The sequence below is a fragment of the Pituophis catenifer genome, unplaced genomic scaffold, assembly GCF_029215685.1.
Source record: "Pituophis catenifer annectens isolate HBS135680 unplaced genomic scaffold, rPitCat1.0.hap2 SCAF_4, whole genome shotgun sequence".
Taxonomy (NCBI): Eukaryota; Metazoa; Chordata; class Lepidosauria; order Squamata; family Colubridae; genus Pituophis; species Pituophis catenifer.
In genome coordinates, this window is record NW_027256884.1 from 127,095,096 (window position 1) to 127,111,033 (window position 15,938).

The 15,938-nt window shown below is 43.6% G+C and overlaps 1 protein-coding gene across 1 annotated transcript in view; it reads left to right on the plus strand.

Moving 5' to 3' along the window:
* TENM4 (teneurin transmembrane protein 4) overlaps window positions 1-15,938 on the plus strand; it is a 326,501-nt gene that overhangs the window by 241,031 nt on the left and 69,532 nt on the right. Inside the window, 2 exon segments of the mRNA XM_070942973.1 lie at window positions 1,679-1,825; window positions 7,864-8,080. Coding sequence (XP_070799074.1) covers window positions 1,679-1,825; window positions 7,864-8,080 — 364 coding nt within the window.

The following is a 15,938-nucleotide window of genomic DNA, read 5'->3' on the forward strand; positions in this document are numbered from 1 at the left end:
TTTTTCTTTTTAAGTCCCTGTGCACACCAATGCAGTAACTTGTCATCACTGCCCTGCATCTTTACTTTCATTTTTTTCCACATGAACTAGTAACTTTTTGGCCAATACAGATAGTCCTCGACTTACAACAGTTTGTTTAGTGACCGTTTGAAGTTGCAATGGCACTGAAACAAGCAACCTATGACCGTTTTTCATACAGACGCATCCCCATGGTCACGTGATCAAAATTTGGACGCTTAGCAACGGGCTCATATTTATGGCGGTCGCAGTCTCCCAGGGGAGTCACGTGTTCTCCTTTTGTGACCTTCTGACAAGCAAAGTCCATGGGAAAGCCAGATCCACTTAACAACCGTGTTACTCACTTAACAATGGCAGGGATTCACTGAACAAAGATGTCAAGAGAGGTCGTAAAATCGGGCAAAAATCACTTCACAAATGTTTCGCTTAGCAACAAAAATTTGGGGCTCAGTTGTGGTCATAACTCGAGGACTACCTGTACTTCTTGTTCATCAACCCACCTTCTGTTATTACCACTGGAAATGAAAATCGAGAAAATGAGAATGCTATGATTTCCATTCTTGGTTTACCTTGAGAACGTACTACAATGTTGCCAAGCTTACAGGTTGTCCTCAAATTATGACCACAATAGGCTCCAAAATTTCAGTCGCTAAGCCAGACGGTGGTGAGGGAGTTTTGTCCCATTTTACGACCTCACAGTCATCGTGAAGTGAATCCCCACTATTGTTAAGTTAGTAAAACGGTTGTTAAACGGGATTTGGCTTCTCCACGGACTTTGCTTGACAGAAGATCGCAAAAGCCGATCACGGCAAGCTTAACGGTGGAAATTTCAGGCTCAATTGTAGTTGTAAGTCAAGGATGACCTGTATTACCGCATAACAAGCCATTCTGTTTCATACCCACGGGGGAAAATATTGATCTGATGTAGTAAAATTTCCCTAGGAGCTGTTCTTACCTAGGCTTCCCCAAACCACAAAGCAGACTCCTTATCCCGACAAAAAAACCTTTTTATTAAGTTACTGTGAATTCCTCTCATTCACATCCAGCAAAGTCTTTCAAGGGAGCATTTACAGTCACAGACCTTATCTGGCTTGGAGAGCTGCCAGGCCGATATCTTCAAAACATGGCAAGGAGTCTCAGAGAGTCCCGAACCAATTAAGCGAACGAATTGTCTCCTACAAACTCCCCTCCCCTTTCGTTCCTCTTTTATTCCCTCTGGGAGCGGCCATTCATCGTCCACCTGTGGCTTTACTCCTGAGTCGACCCTTGTTCTTTAGCTGTTCCCTTCGTCTGACAACTCTGTGCATGCGAACACTGGGAACAGGCTTCAGCTGATCATCTGCCTCACTGATGTCTGACTCCGAAGGCAGCTGATAACTGGCATATGGCCCTGGCCCTCTCGCTACCTCCGACGCAGAGCCCTCGTCAGAGCCTTCCCCAGACTCCAGGACTGGTCCATGTTCCTCCCCAACCTCCTCACTGTCCGAATCTGCTACCAGCTCCTCTGGCCGCTGGCGGGCCACAACAGGAGCAAAACGGCCCCAAACAGCAAATCATCACTCAATCTTTGTTTGCAATATGTAAATGGCCTGTGAATCTTGTGCTCAAATATTTAATTGTCTTCCCCAGCTAAACTTCCCTTTCCTTTTCCCCCTTCCAGAGGGATGCCCCGGGTTGTGTAACGGCAACGGTAGATGCACTCTGGACATGAACGGGTGGCACTGTGTCTGTCAGCTGGGCTGGAGAGGGACAGGCTGTGATACGTCCATGGAGACGGCGTGCGGAGACGCAAAAGACAACGATGGAGGTAAGATTCGTCTTGCTAACCGGGTTTATTCATCGCCAATCTTCATTTTGCACGGATAGAAATGATCACAAGAAAGAAACCGAGTCCCAGATTTGAAACCAAACAGGACACCCCTTTGGGATGTCCTCTCTGAACATTTCAAAGTTGGGTTGGACTAAAAGCCAGTTCAAAATTGGCTTTTTTTTCCCCCTGCAATTCAGGATATTATGGATTTATGTCATAAAGGGTAAGATTCTTGCAGGCTGCTGTGAAACTGGTACAGTTTTCTCTCTGGATAAAATACTTCTGTTCCAATAAAAGAGAATATTTTTAGCTCAGGGTTGAACTGTGGGGTCCTTGGTGCTCTCTGAGCTTGGCTGTTTTCTTGTAGACGTTTCATGACCCAACTAGGTAATTTCATCAGTGTTAGAAGGAAATGGGGTAGGAGGAGGAAGAGGAGGATTCTAGGGTCCTTGGTACTTTCTGAACTTGGTTGTTTTCTTGCAGAGGTTTCATTACCCAGCTAGGTAACATCATCAGTTCAAGAAGAGAGTGAGATTGGAGGAGGAGGAGGACTTTAGGCTCCTTGGTGCTCCCTGAGCTTGGTTGTTTTCTTGCAGACGTTTCATTACCCAGCTAGGTAACATCATCAGTGCTAGAAGGGAATGTGGTTCGAATAGGAGGAGGACTTTAGGGTCCTTTGAGCTCTCTGAGCTTGGTTGTTTTCTTGTAGACGTTTTATGGCCCAACTAGGTAACATCATCAGTGCTACGGTAAAAGGGAGTACGGTTTGCTCTCTGTTTATATACAAGCAGATTGCCATGTCACCAAGATTAGCACTAGAGAATTAAACAACACCCCAGTCAAAGAACCAGCAACTGAGACAAACAGTAAATAACAGCCTAATCAAGGAACCACCAAAAACTGGTTCAACCAACATTGACAGGGCAAGCCACATTGACATAAACCCACATTGCCGATTACCCACAATTTACTTTGTTGCAAAGAGATCTCTCATACTTGCTAGATTAAAAATAAAAGAGATATCCCGAAGGTAGCTTTTTTTAAAAGGCAACTGGACTTTGTTTTTCCTTGAAGGCGTTTTGCTTCTCATCCAGGAAGCTTCTTCGGTTCTGACCTGTCAGAACTGAATGTCTACGGAACTGATTGTCAGAACTGAGGAAGCTTCTTGGATGAGAAGTGAAATGTCTTCAAGGAAAAACAAAGACCAGTTGCCTTTTGAAAAAGCACCTTCGGGACAACCATGAATCTGGATGACTGAGAATCTCCACACACATAAAAGAGATGTGGCATTACATGACTGCAAGGCGCTATATATATATATAATCCATAGATGTCTCTACAATAGAACTCAGGATGCTACCACACAACCCATTACCCAGATCGTTAAAACACAAAAGACTAATGGGCACACAGCTAGGACCTCGCCCACACAGGATGTTACGAAACAGCCGACTAATCTGCAAAACATCAACTCCATCAACTAATCAAGATGTAACAACACAGCCAACAAACCCGCTTACAACAACAAAGCCAGCACTCCTCACCTCCCCACCAGTATTTATAGAGAGACGGCATCTCCGATCACGCTTTCCTCACACAAGCACAAAGACGAAGACACCAGCCTGAAGATGACGAGTGGGACCTCGTAGAAATGTCACCAAGATACTCTCAATCTTATACAGGAAAAGACCTGAATGAGAAATTTGTTCCAGTCAATTTTGCCCCATTTTGCAAACCTTGCTTGCCACCGTTGTTAAGCGGATCACTGATGTTGTTCCAGTAGTGGCCAAAATTGTGGGAACCTTTTGGGAAAAGTGTATTTTTGAGGTTTGATGGCTAATAACACCACTTTTATTTTTCGGGAGTTTCAAGATAATCCTATTCCACTGCTGGAATGGCCTGGGAATAGCCCAGACCTTCGCCCAATGGAAAATCTATGGAGCCAACTAAAGAAACTTGTTAGTCAGAAGCGACCCAGCAATAAAACCCAGTTAATAGAAGCCATCATTCAATCTTGGTTTCACATTATTAGAACAGCTGCGGAACTAAAAGACTTGGTTCCCTCCATGGGAAGACGTTGTCAGGCCATCATTCATGCTAAAGATTACCCAACAAAGTATTCACTGACATGTGTTTTTTTGTAGATCTCGTTTTTTTCTGTGGTGATCATTTTTGTAGATCTCGTTTTTTCTACGTGTTTCCCTTTTCTTCTTTATACTGTCACTGCTATTCTAATAGCAAATCCTTCATAAAAGTTATGGCATGACATTCTTGATTAAATTATCTCTCCATTGCTATATAATCTTAGGGTACTACTCCCCCCAAAAAGTGGTGCTATTAGCTAGTTTTAGAAAATACACTTTTCCCAAAAGGTTTCCACGATTTTGGCCACCACTGTAAGATAGTTACACGGTCATTCAGTGAATCAGGCTTCACATGGACTTTGCTCGTCAGAAGGCTGCAAAAGGGGAAATCACATGACCTCAGGGCCACTCCAGCCGTCATAAATGTGAGTCCGTTGTCAAGCCTCTGAATATAAATTACCTCACCATGGGGATGGCTGAAACGGTCATTAAAGTGTTTAAAATGGTCCTAAGTAGGGTGGATAAAAATCAATGAATTTTTTAAAAAAATCAAAAAAATCGGATTTTTTTATTTAAATCGGATTTTTTTTATTTTTATCGAATTTATTTTAATAAAAAACTTTTGGGGTAAAAATCTATCGTAAGATAGTTTTCTATTTAAGATACATCAATAATTGAGTTTATTCAGCATGAAATGGATCTTAGTTATGTAGCAGGAGGCTGTATATTCTGCAACGCTGGGACTATCGGTGAGTCAACAGTGGGTCAAAGGAGTAGCAGAGATGACAGTTGCTCTTTAAAAATTACGATTTAAATCGAGTTGGTTTAAATCAAGCCTTTTTACTAGTGATTTAAATCATGATTTAAATTGTGATTTAAATCAACTCGATTTAAATCAAATCCACCCTGGTCCTAAGTCACTTTCTTTTCTTCATTGCCGTCGTAACGTCGAAACAACAGTCACTAAACCAACAGTTGTAAGTCAAGGACTATCTGAAGCCTGGATTCCCGTCAGCCGAAGTCCCTTCTCCGTTCCTGAGCCCTGCGGGCACCGCCAAGACTGCATGATTTTTGGAGAAAGGAAACAAGATAAATCCCAGTCGGAGCTTATCTATATCAAGAGGATTTAAAAATGGGGTGGCTTTTTTTCCTAAAATGTACAAATGATTGAATGCTTTAAGTTAGTCCGGTGTGGTAACAAATCCAGATTGTTTCCTTTGGGAAAAAGATTTTGAGGGGGGGGCAGTTGAGACAGGAACCCACAGAAATAACCCGCTGCCCCTTCTGATAAACCCCCCACCCCCAGGCTGCAAAAAACAACAATTTCTCGTGAAATTAAATATCCCCCTCCTCAGTTCTATTGACAGCCAGCTCAAGGCCATCGTTCTCATCCAGATGTGTCAGGAATACAGATGTAGAGCCGTCCTCTGTACTTCTGTTGAACTGGCCAGGAAATGACGACATTTAGCGTGATTTTTCTGGAGGGCCCCCCTCAGAAAAGAAACTTTCTCCTCCTTTTAAAAAAAAGAAAGAAAAAGGCATTATTTAAAGTGGTCCATTGTTCCTTGACAATCTCTTACATGTGTCTGGAAAAAAACCTGGGACACTTCAGAAGTTGTGGGAGCTTCATCACTGGAGGCTTTCAAGAAGAGACCTCCTGCTTGGATCTCCTGCTTGGGTGGTGTCCAACTCTGTCAATCTGTATCTGTTTAATTTTGGGACCCATCCAGACAAGAGATTCTTTCAAGCAGCTAATTTGCACCTTGGATTGAAGTTTATGAGTCACCCCCAGGACAATCTTGGCTGGATTAAAAAAAATGCCTCCTAATACAGGGTAGTCCTCGATTTACGACCACAATTGAGCCGGATATTTCTGGAGCTAAGTGAGACCTTTGTTAAGTGAGTCCTAGGAAGGAGGCAACGACAAATCGCGTCTAAAAATCTGGCCAGGAATACTGTAGGAACTGATCCAGGCAATCTTCAGAAGTCAAGGCTGACTCAAAGGCACTAAATAAATAAATGCATCTGTACCAGGAGATATTGGTACAGGGATTATGAGCTGTGGTGGCGCAGCGGTTAGAATGCAGTATTGCAGGTTAACTCTGCTCACTGCCAGCAGTTCGATCCTGACTGGCTCAAGGTTGACTCAGCCTTCCATCCTTCTGAGGTGGTGTTCTGTCCCCCTTCCCCACACAGGCAAACACACAACCAGGCACGCCTGCCAAGTTTTTATTAAGCAATCAGACTAGAAACCCTTGCAGATAAGAGTTTTGGCAGTAAACTGCAATATGCCTGCCAAGTCAGTTTTCACTCACAGTAAGCAAGAGAGAGTTTATCCTCAGTCTGGTCTAGTAGCAAAAAGTAATCCACGAAGCAAGAGTTAGCCAAGGTCCAACCCAAATATGTACAAGCCAGATTCCAGGTAACGCGATGTGACTCTCAGGTTTTTAACTTTGACCGTCACAAAGCCTGAAGAGCAATCACACCCACTTTTATTCCTTGTGGGGTGTGGCTCAGTGACTCAGCTCAATCTCTGGCCCTCCCACGCCTCTTTCGTTGCTGTGCATGCTTCTCCCTCCGACGCTGCCTGGGATCAAGCCAGGATTCATCATCCTTGCTCCCTATCTGTTGTTGTTCCAATATGCTTTCCTCCTGGCATATCCCAGGCTGTTCCTCTTGGCCTTCGGATGGAACCTGAGGCATTGCCAGAGAGGAGGGTCCTGAAGAGGGAGGCCTTATCAGTTCCTCCCCCTCACCTTCTGAGTCCTCTTCCTCTGTTAGGACAGGCTCGGGAGTCGGGGTCACAACAGGTGGGTAAAATGAGGACCCAGATTGTTGGGGGGCAATAGGCTGAGTCTGTAAACTGCTTAGAGAGGGCTGGAAAGCACTGTGAAGCAGTATATAAGTCTATTGGGAAGGAAGGGAGGGAGGGAGGGAGGGAGGGAGGAAGGAAGGAAGGAAGGAAGGAAGGAGGGAGGGAGAAGAGAGGAAAGAAGAAAGGTGGAAGGATAAAAGGAAGGAAGGAAGGAAGATGCCTCAGTGGTTATTAGGATGCAGTAATTTACTGCTCCCTGCCAGGAGTTTGATCCTGATTGGCTCAAGGTTAACTCAGCCTTCTGTCCTTCTGAGGTGTGTAAAATGAGGACCCAGATTGTTGGGGGGCAATAGGCTGACTCTGTAAACTGCTTAGAGAAGGCTGGAATGCACTGTGAAGCGGTATATAAGACTAAGTGCTATTGGGAAGGAAGGAAGGAAGGAAGGAAGGAAGGAAGGAAGGAAGGAAGGAAGGAAGGAAGGAAGGAAGGAAGGAAGGAGCCATGGTGGCACAGTGGTTAGAATGCAATATTGCAGGCTAACTCTGCCCACTGCCAGCAGTTCGCTCCTGACTGGCTCAAGGTTGACTCAGCCTTCCATCCTTCCAAGTTCGGTCAAACGAGGACCCAGATTGTTGAGGGCAAGATGCTGATATTTGTAAACCGCTTAGAGAAGGCTGGAAGGCACTGTGAAGCGGTATATACAGTGGTGGGCTGCTGCCGGTTCGGACCGGATTTGGATGAACCGGTAGTTCCGACAATCAGTTGGCCCCACCTGCCCCCGCCCTATCCTGTCCTATATTTCCTTCTTTCTGGCTCAGCTGATTTGCGTGTTTCCGCTGTTCTACTTACCGGTAAGTAGCCTTAGAAGGTAAGCAGCTGAGCTTCAAACTGCTTCAGATTGTTCAAATTTTGAACACTGCACACAAGCGCATTAGGCACAAGCGTGTGTGAAGCCCGCAGGCGCTCGCAAAGCGCACGCTCACAGAACCGTTGTTAAACCAGTTGCAGCCCACCACTGGGTATATAAGTCTTAAGAGCTGTTGCTGTTGCTTAAATTCCCAGGTTGCAGAGCTAAGTATTCCAGATACCCCACTGAGGCTCCTCTCCAACATGTCTTTGTCTCTTTGGTCCACAGATGGGTTAGTGGACTGCATGGACCCCGACTGCTGCTTTCAGTCTCTGTGCCGGACCAACACGCTCTGCTTGGGCTCTCCAGATCCCCTGGACATCATCCAGGAGACACAGGCCCCCATGTCCCAACAGAAGCTCTACTCTTTCTATGATCGGGTCAGGTTTCTCGTTGGCAAGGACAGCACCCATGTCATTCCGGGAGAGAATCCGTTCAGCGGAGGGTAAGTTAGTTTCCTTCCTTCCTTCCTTCCTTCCTTCCTTCCTTCCTTCCTTCCTTCCTTCCTTTTCCTCTCTTCCCTCCTTTTTCTTTTTCTCTTTTCTTTTTCTGACTCTCTCTCCTTTCTTTCTTTCTTTCTTTCTTTCTATCTTTCTTTCTTCTTCGTTCTTTCTTTCTCTCCTTCCTTCTTCCCGTCTCTCCCTCCTTCCTTCCATCCTTCCTCTTTCCCTCCATCCCTTCTTCCTTCTTTCCTTCTTTCCACCTACCCTCTCCCTATTTCTTTTTCTCCTTTCTTTCTCTTTCTGTCTCTGTCACTTTCTCTTCTTTCTTTCTATCTTTCTTTCTTCTTCGTTCTTTCTTTCTCTCCTTCCTTCTTCCCTTCTCTCCCTCCTTCCTTCCCTCCTTCCTCTTTCCCTCCATCCCTTCTTCCTTCTTTCCTTCCTTCCACCTACCCTCCCTCTTTTTCTTTTTTTCCTTTCTTTCTCTTTCTGTCTCTCACTTTCTCTTCTTTCTTTCTTTCTTTCTCTCTTTCCTTCCTTCCTTCTTTCCTTCTCTCCATCCCTCCCTCCTTCCTTCCTTTTTTCCTCCATCCCTTCTTCCTTCTTTCCTTCCTTTCTCCCTGCCTCCCCCCTCTTTTTCTTTTACTCTTTTTTTCTTTCTGTCTGTCTCTTTCTCTCCTTTCTTTCTTTCTCTATCTCTCTCTTTCTTTCCTTCCATCTTTCCTTCTCTCCATCCCTTCCTCCTTCCTTCCTTCTTCTTTCCCTCCATCCCTTCTTCCTTCCTCCCTTCCTCCCTCTTTTTCTTACTCTTTTCTTTCTCTGTCTCTGTCTCTGTCTCTTTCTTTCCTTTCTTTCTTTTTCTTTCTTTTTCCTTCCTTCCTTCCTCCCTTCCTAGAAAGAAATCTCAGAAGGTTTGGAGAAAGACATTTTCCCCCATGGTATTTCTGTCTGCAATGTTTGGGATTGTAGGTACCTGAATTTGCAAATATTGCCGTACACAGAGAGCGTTGTGGTACACCAATTACACTTCAGGTTCAACTTTAATAAGCTTTCCCCCCGCCCCCAACTTGAAAATCAAAGGTTCAAAAGGAGTTTGTAGCCTGCGTATTATGATTTCATTAATGATTTCCCTCCCTGAAGAGTTTGTTGTAAATTCTGCACCACGTACTCCAGCCATGTACTGGAGTTACCTTCTGTCCCTTATGCACAGCACAATTTAATATTATTATGCTGGAGTCTAATACTGATTGAATTCTCTGAGAGCAGTAATTTATGCAGCCAAAATGGCAAAAGCCACACATGAGAGAAAGAAAGAGGGAGAGGGAGGGAGGGAGGGGAGAGAGAAAGGGAGAGGGAGGGGGAGGGAGGGAAAGAGGGAAGGGAGAGAGGGAGGGAGAGAGAGAAAGAGGGAGAGGGAGGGAGGGAAGGAGAGAGAAAGAGGGAGGGAGGGAGAAGGAGGGAAGGAGGGAAAGAGGAAAGGGAGAGAGGGAGGGAGAGGGAGAGAGAAATTCAGAGTAACCATGGACTTTTGCAGAAAAGTGCAAAAGGAATAAAAAACATAGGGTAGGACTGGATTAATTAAGCAAGGACAATGAAAGCAAACATACAAAGGCACCGATTGGTTCCTACTCTCCTAAAAGCCCAAAATAAGAGGAAAAAGAGATTGCACAGAATTGCAACCTGGTGAATTCTGGGAGTTGAAGTCCACCCATCTTAAGGTTGCAGAGGTCAACAAACAGCACCATAAAGGATTACGTGGCCAGTCTAAAAAAACCAACAACTCTGAAATGATTGGGAGCAGCCATCATTCTAGAGAAGAAAAGATATTGCAGCGTGGCGTCCACAGCTGTTAAGTCGAATCACTGCAGTTAAGTTAGGCACACTAACTTAGTTAAAGTGAATCTGGCTTCTCTGTTGCTTGTCAGAAAGTCGCAAAAGGGGATCATGTGACCCCAGGACACTGCAACCGTCATAAATATAAGTCAGTTGCCAGGTGTATGAATTTTGATCATGTGACTGTGGGGAGGCTGCAACGGTCGTCAGTGTGAAAAACGGTCTTAAGTCGTTTTTTTTTGGGGGGGGGACTGTTGTAACTTCAAACTGTCACTAAACGAACTGTTGAAAGTCTCCATACATGTTCTTCCTTCTGTTCCTCAAAGTCCTTCCTTCTGCCCTTTACAAATACGAAGGAAGGAAGGAAGGAAGGAAGGAAGGAAGGAAGGAAGGAAGGAAGGGGAAGGGAGAGAGAAAGGAAGGGAGGGAGGGAGAAAGAGAAAGGAAAAAGAGAGAAAGAATGAAGGAAGGAGGGAGGGAGAGAGAGAGGAAGGAAAGGAGGGAGAGAGAGAAAAAGAAAGGAGGGAGGGAGAGAGAAAGAAAATGAGAGAATGAAAGGAAAGAAAGAAAAGGGAGGGGAGGGAGAGAGAAAGAAAGAAAAGAAAGAAAGAGGGAGGGAGAGAAAAGGAGGGAGAGAGAAAGAAAGAAAGGGAGGATGGAAGGAGGGAGAAAGAAAAGAAAGAATAAAGAAAGAGGGAGAGAGGGAGAGAGAGAAAGGAAGGGAGGGAGGGAGAAAGAAAGAAAAAAGGAGAGAAAAAAACAAGGGAGGAGGGAGGGAGAGGGGGAGAGAGGAAGGAAATGAGAGAGAGAAAAAGAAAGGGAGGGAGAGAGAAAGAAAGGGAGAGAGAAAGAAAGAAAGTGAGAGAATGAAAGGAAAAAAGAAAAGGGGAGGGGAGGGAGGGAGAAAGAAAGAAAGAAAAAGAAAGCGGGAGGAAGAGAAAAGGAGGGAGAGAGAAAGAAAGAATGAAGAAGCGAGGGAAAGAATGAAGGAAGGAGGGAGGGAGAGAGAAAGGAAGGAAGGGGGAGGGAGGGAGAGAAAAGGAGGGGGAGAGAAAGAATGAAGAAGCGAGGGAAAGAATGAAGGAAGGAGGGAGGGAGAGAGAAAGGAAGGAAGGAAGGGGGAGGGAGGGAGAGAGAAAGAAAGAATGAGGGAGGGAGCAAAAGAGAAAGAAGAAGGGAGGGAGGGAGAGAAAGAGAGAGAGAGAAAGAGGGAGAGAGAAAGAAAAGAAAAGAAAAGAAAAGAAAAGAAAAGAAAAGAAAAGAAAAGAGAGGGATGACCAGCCTCAAGATGGATAGGTTCACATTACCAATAATTGCTCTGCTTGGAAGAGTCCAAAGGCCACGTTAGGGACCTCCTCATGAAGAAAATATCTCTTGGGTGGTTGCTAAGGGTCCACCTCAGCTTAATGGCCTACAATCAATCACCCTTTTGCCCTCCGTGACCCTTTCCCACTCCAGAGGGGAAGACAAGAGTTCTGGGCATCTAATTTGGAGTCGAGTGCCGGAGCTTACGATGACAGACAGTTTAAACATGCTTGAAGACAACAAAGCTAATGAGGAGAAGTAACCAGCCAGCAAATCCATCAAGGGATGCTCAGGTAGCCCAAGAGCTCCTGAGAGCAGCTCGTCCGAAGGATGCAGAAAAACATCCTTTGCGGGTGGAATTTGACTCCGTTTGTGGGGATGCTTATTTCGAGGTGGACTCTCTGTCTAAGCCAACTCTATGACCGTCACCAAGGTATTTAAACTATACCTTTTGGGAGGGCGTTTTAATTAATTTAGATATCAAATTAATGATTTAGAAAAGATGAGGTCTTTTTACTAGCCATAGAGAGAATTTATGGGTGTCCATGATATTCTCTCTTTCTCTCTTTGTTCCCCCCCTCTCTCTTTCTTTTTCTCCTTTTTTCCCCCCTCTCTCTTTTTTCTCTGTTTTTCTCTGTGTGCTTTCCCTCTCTCTCTCTCTCTCCTTTCTCTTTTTTCTTTCTCTCTTTTTCTTTCTCCTTTCTCTCTGTCTCTCTTTTTTTCTCTTTGTCCCTCTGTTCCTTTCCTCCTCTCTCTCTTTTCTCTTTGTCTTTTTCTTTCTCCTTGCTCTGTCTCTGTTTCTTTCCCTCTCTCCCTCTGTGTCTCTCTGTGTGTGTTTTTCTCTGTGTGTTGCTTTCCCTCTCTGTCTCTTTTCCCTTTTTCCTTTCTCTCTGTCTCTGTTTCTCTCTCTCTCTCTGTTCCTTTCCTCCTCTCTCTCTCTTTTCTCTCTGTCTTTTTCTTTCTCCTTTCTCTGTCTCCGTTTCTTTCCCTCTCTCCCTCTGTGTCTCTCTCTCTGTTTTTCTCTGTGTGTGTTGCTTTCCCCCTCTCTCTCTCCTTTCTCTTTTTTCTTTCTCTCTTTTTCTTTTTCCTTTCTCTCTGTCTCTCTGTTTCTCTCTCTCTCTGTTCCTTTCCTCCTCTCTCTCTCTTTTCTCTTTGTCTTTTTCTTTCTTCTTTCTCTGTCTCCATTTCTTTCTCTCTCCCCCTCTGTGTCTCTCTCTGTGTGTTTTTCTCTGTGTGTGTGTTGCTTTCCCCCTCTCTCTCTCCTTTCTCTTTTGTCTTTCTCTCTTTTTCTTTTTCCTTTCTCTCTGTCTCTCTGTTTTTCTCTCTGTTCCTTTCCTCCTCTCTCTCTCTTTTCTCTTTCTCTTTTTCTTTCTCCTTTCTCTGTCTTCATTTCTTTCCCTCTCTCACTGTTTTTCTTTTCTCGGTGTGTGTCTCTCTGTTTCTCTCTCTCCCCCTCCATTTCTCTCTCTGTCCCTTTCTCTATTTCTCTTTCTCCTTTATGCCTGCCTGACCCCCCCCCCCATACTTACACAACATTTAGGTGCCTTGTCAGCCCAATTTCACTTCAAAGGAGACGGTCACAGGCAGTTGGCTTACCTGAACTCCATCAGGAAATTGAAGGGCTTCAGCGCCCTTTCAAGAAGATCTAATTTCTGAGCAAATAAAATAAATAAAATAGTAGTGCCATTTTTCCCCACCTCACTGCCTTGCTCTTGACACCTTAACGCAGATGTTCTACAGCAGGGCAGCTGCAACACACTGCTGGCTTACACATAAGTGGTTGTCTACTAGGTCTTCCTAGAGCCAGGGGTGAAATGCTACTGGTTCGGGCCGGTTCACCCGAACTGGTAGTAAAAAATGCTACAGGTTCGCCGAACCGGTAGTAAAAATGTAAAAAAAAAAAAAAAAGTTCTGATGATCAGCTGAGCAAAGCGTGATTGTCGGAATTTTTTTTTTTTTTACTTTTTTAGCATTTTTTTACTACCGGTTCTCTAGTACCGGTAGTTAAAAAATGCCTAAAAAGTAAAAAAAAAAATGTTCCAACAATCAGCTGAGTGCTGCTAGATCGTCTGAATTTTTTTAAAAAAAAACTTTTTAAAGCGTTTTTAACTACTGGTGCCGAGCAATCGTGGGAACGTTTTTAAAAACTTTTTAAAAGCATTTTTTTACTACCGGCTCGGGTGAATAGATAGTAAAAAAAAAGAAGCTTTTAAAAGGTAAAAAAAAAAGGCTCCAACGATCACAGCTGTGCCGCGCGATCGTCTGAGCCTTTTTTTTACGTTTTTTACAGCATTTTTTTAACTGCCTATTCGCCCGAGCCAGTAGTAAAAAAATGCTTTTAAAAGATAAGGGACTTCCGGTTTCCTTGTCTTCGGCGTCGGCGGCGCTCTTTGAAGCTCCGCCAGCCCCGCCGCCTGTAGAGCCGCTTCGAAACGAAGAAGCGGCTCGAAAACTTCTAGATCCTAAAGGATTGAAGAAGAGAGATCGCAGGGCACTGGTTGAGCCCCTGTGACCCCCCAGGGAAGTTTCTGGGGAGAGAACAGGCGTGGCTCCCTTCCAGCCTGCTGAAACTCCGGGCGACGTGGGACGATTCTGCCTCTGCAGAACAAGCCGGCTGCAGGAAACTTAAAGCGAAAGAACCGGCTTTAATAAACAGCGAAACTACCTGAAGCCTGAAATTTGGAAACGCAAGTATCAGCACTTTATTGACTTTCAATTTGAGAAATGCGAGTGAGTGAAAGTGCTTTGAAAAGAAGAAAAAAATATGGCGCCTAGCCTCAGAGTTAACGAGCCAGTGAATGTGGATTGGTGAAGTTATCTTGTTTTGTTACAAAGTTTCCAAGTTGTTACAAAGTTGCCCTGCTTGTTAAAAGAGAAACAATAATTTCTCCCTTTTTAATACTGGACTTTGCTTTATTCAAGTCTTTATTTGATTAAATCTGGGGGACTTTTTTAGAAGTCTTTGTGCAGGAGGGAAAGGAAAAGGAACCTCCCTTTTCAGAAAAACTAGATCATGAGCCAGGATGGCTTCAAAGAAGCAGGAAGGGAAGGCGTCAGGGGGGGGATCCCCCACACACAAACATGAAAAGCAACCTCCCCCTGCTCAACAGTTACAAACTCAGAAAAAAGAATTTGATGTGGGAGATTTAAAAGAATTTATTTCTAAAACTTTGGATGACAAATTTCAAAAATCCCAACAGGAGATAGATGATAAACTTCAAAAATCACATCAGGAATTTATGCAGGAAATTAATGAAGTTAAAGACATGGTGAATCAGAATCAAAAAAAGGTGACCAAAAAAATATCAGAAGTGGCGTCTGGCCTGGTAGAATTTATTGGGAAAGTTGATTTTAAAGTTGAAGAATTTAAATCAGAAGTTAATGTCAAGATGAAAGACAATGATTATAAAATTGATGAAGTTGACAATAAAATGCAGAGAATTGAAGATGAGATTGTTATGATACAATTCCGGGCGATGGAATTTGCTATACGGCTTCGGGGAATTCGAGAGGAGGAGAGACAGGACTTGAGACAAGTTTGCTCTGAAGCCTTGGCTAAGATTTTACAAGCTAGTCCTGATTTGGTATTTCACAAAATAGATAAAATTTACAGAGTCAACTCTTGGGTGGCCAGACAAAGACAACTGCCTAGAGATGTGGTGATATATTTTACTGATAGAGAAATTAGAAATCATATCCTGCAAAAATCTTTTCATACTTCTATACAAGTGGGGGGCTCACGACTTGAAATTTTTAAAGAATTACCTCCTAAAATGCTGAAAGCTAGAAAAGAATTTGGTTTTCTTGTTAAGGAATTGAAAAATTTACAGATACCTTTCCGGTGGGATGCACCAGCTGGGATAATTTTTAGATACAAGGGAGAAGGATATCGGCTGAATACCGTGGAGAAGGCACAACATTTTTATAGTACTATACTTAAGGAAAGAACTCCATCTCCACGTACATCTACAGTTTTGGAGATTAAGGAGAGTGAAGAGAGGCAATTGGAAGAACAGTCTAAGCAGGAATTAGAAACAGTGCAAGGTGCAGAAGGAGGTTTTTTGAGTGAGCCCTTGCTGGATTCTTCTCCAATTTTGGATTTGATTCAGTTGGCTGAAGTGAAAGATCAACGTATAACTAGAGCTCAATCTAAGCTATTTAAACAACAGCAACAACAACAACAGGAAAGACAAGACAAGAAGGCAGTTAAGAGTACTGTACAAGAGAGTGGCGCTATGGGAGGAGCGAGATCGAAGCTTTCGGAGGAACTTCAAAGATATTGCTCCGCGCTCCAGAAAGAGGCCGATGACCTTTAAGTGTCTATCTTGGAATGTCAATGGGTTGAATTCAGCACAGAAAAGGAAGAAAATATTTACATATTTGAAACAATTTAATAATGATATAATATGTTTACAAGAAACGCATATAACTACTCAAGATCAAAAATATTTGATAAACTCAAAATTAGGAGTACATTTTATATCTTCGACATCGCAGAAAAAGAATGGTGTGGTTATCTATGTAAATAAAAAATTAACAGCGAAAGTTATAGAAGCAGATCAAGAAGGTAGGTTTGTAGCAATTGAATTGCTTACAGCAAATGGACTAATTCTTTTGATTGGAATTTATGCTCCCAACCAACAACAGGATTATTTTTATAAGATATTACATACTAAAATATTGCAATGGGACTATAGATCTATTTTAATTATGGGAGACTGGAAT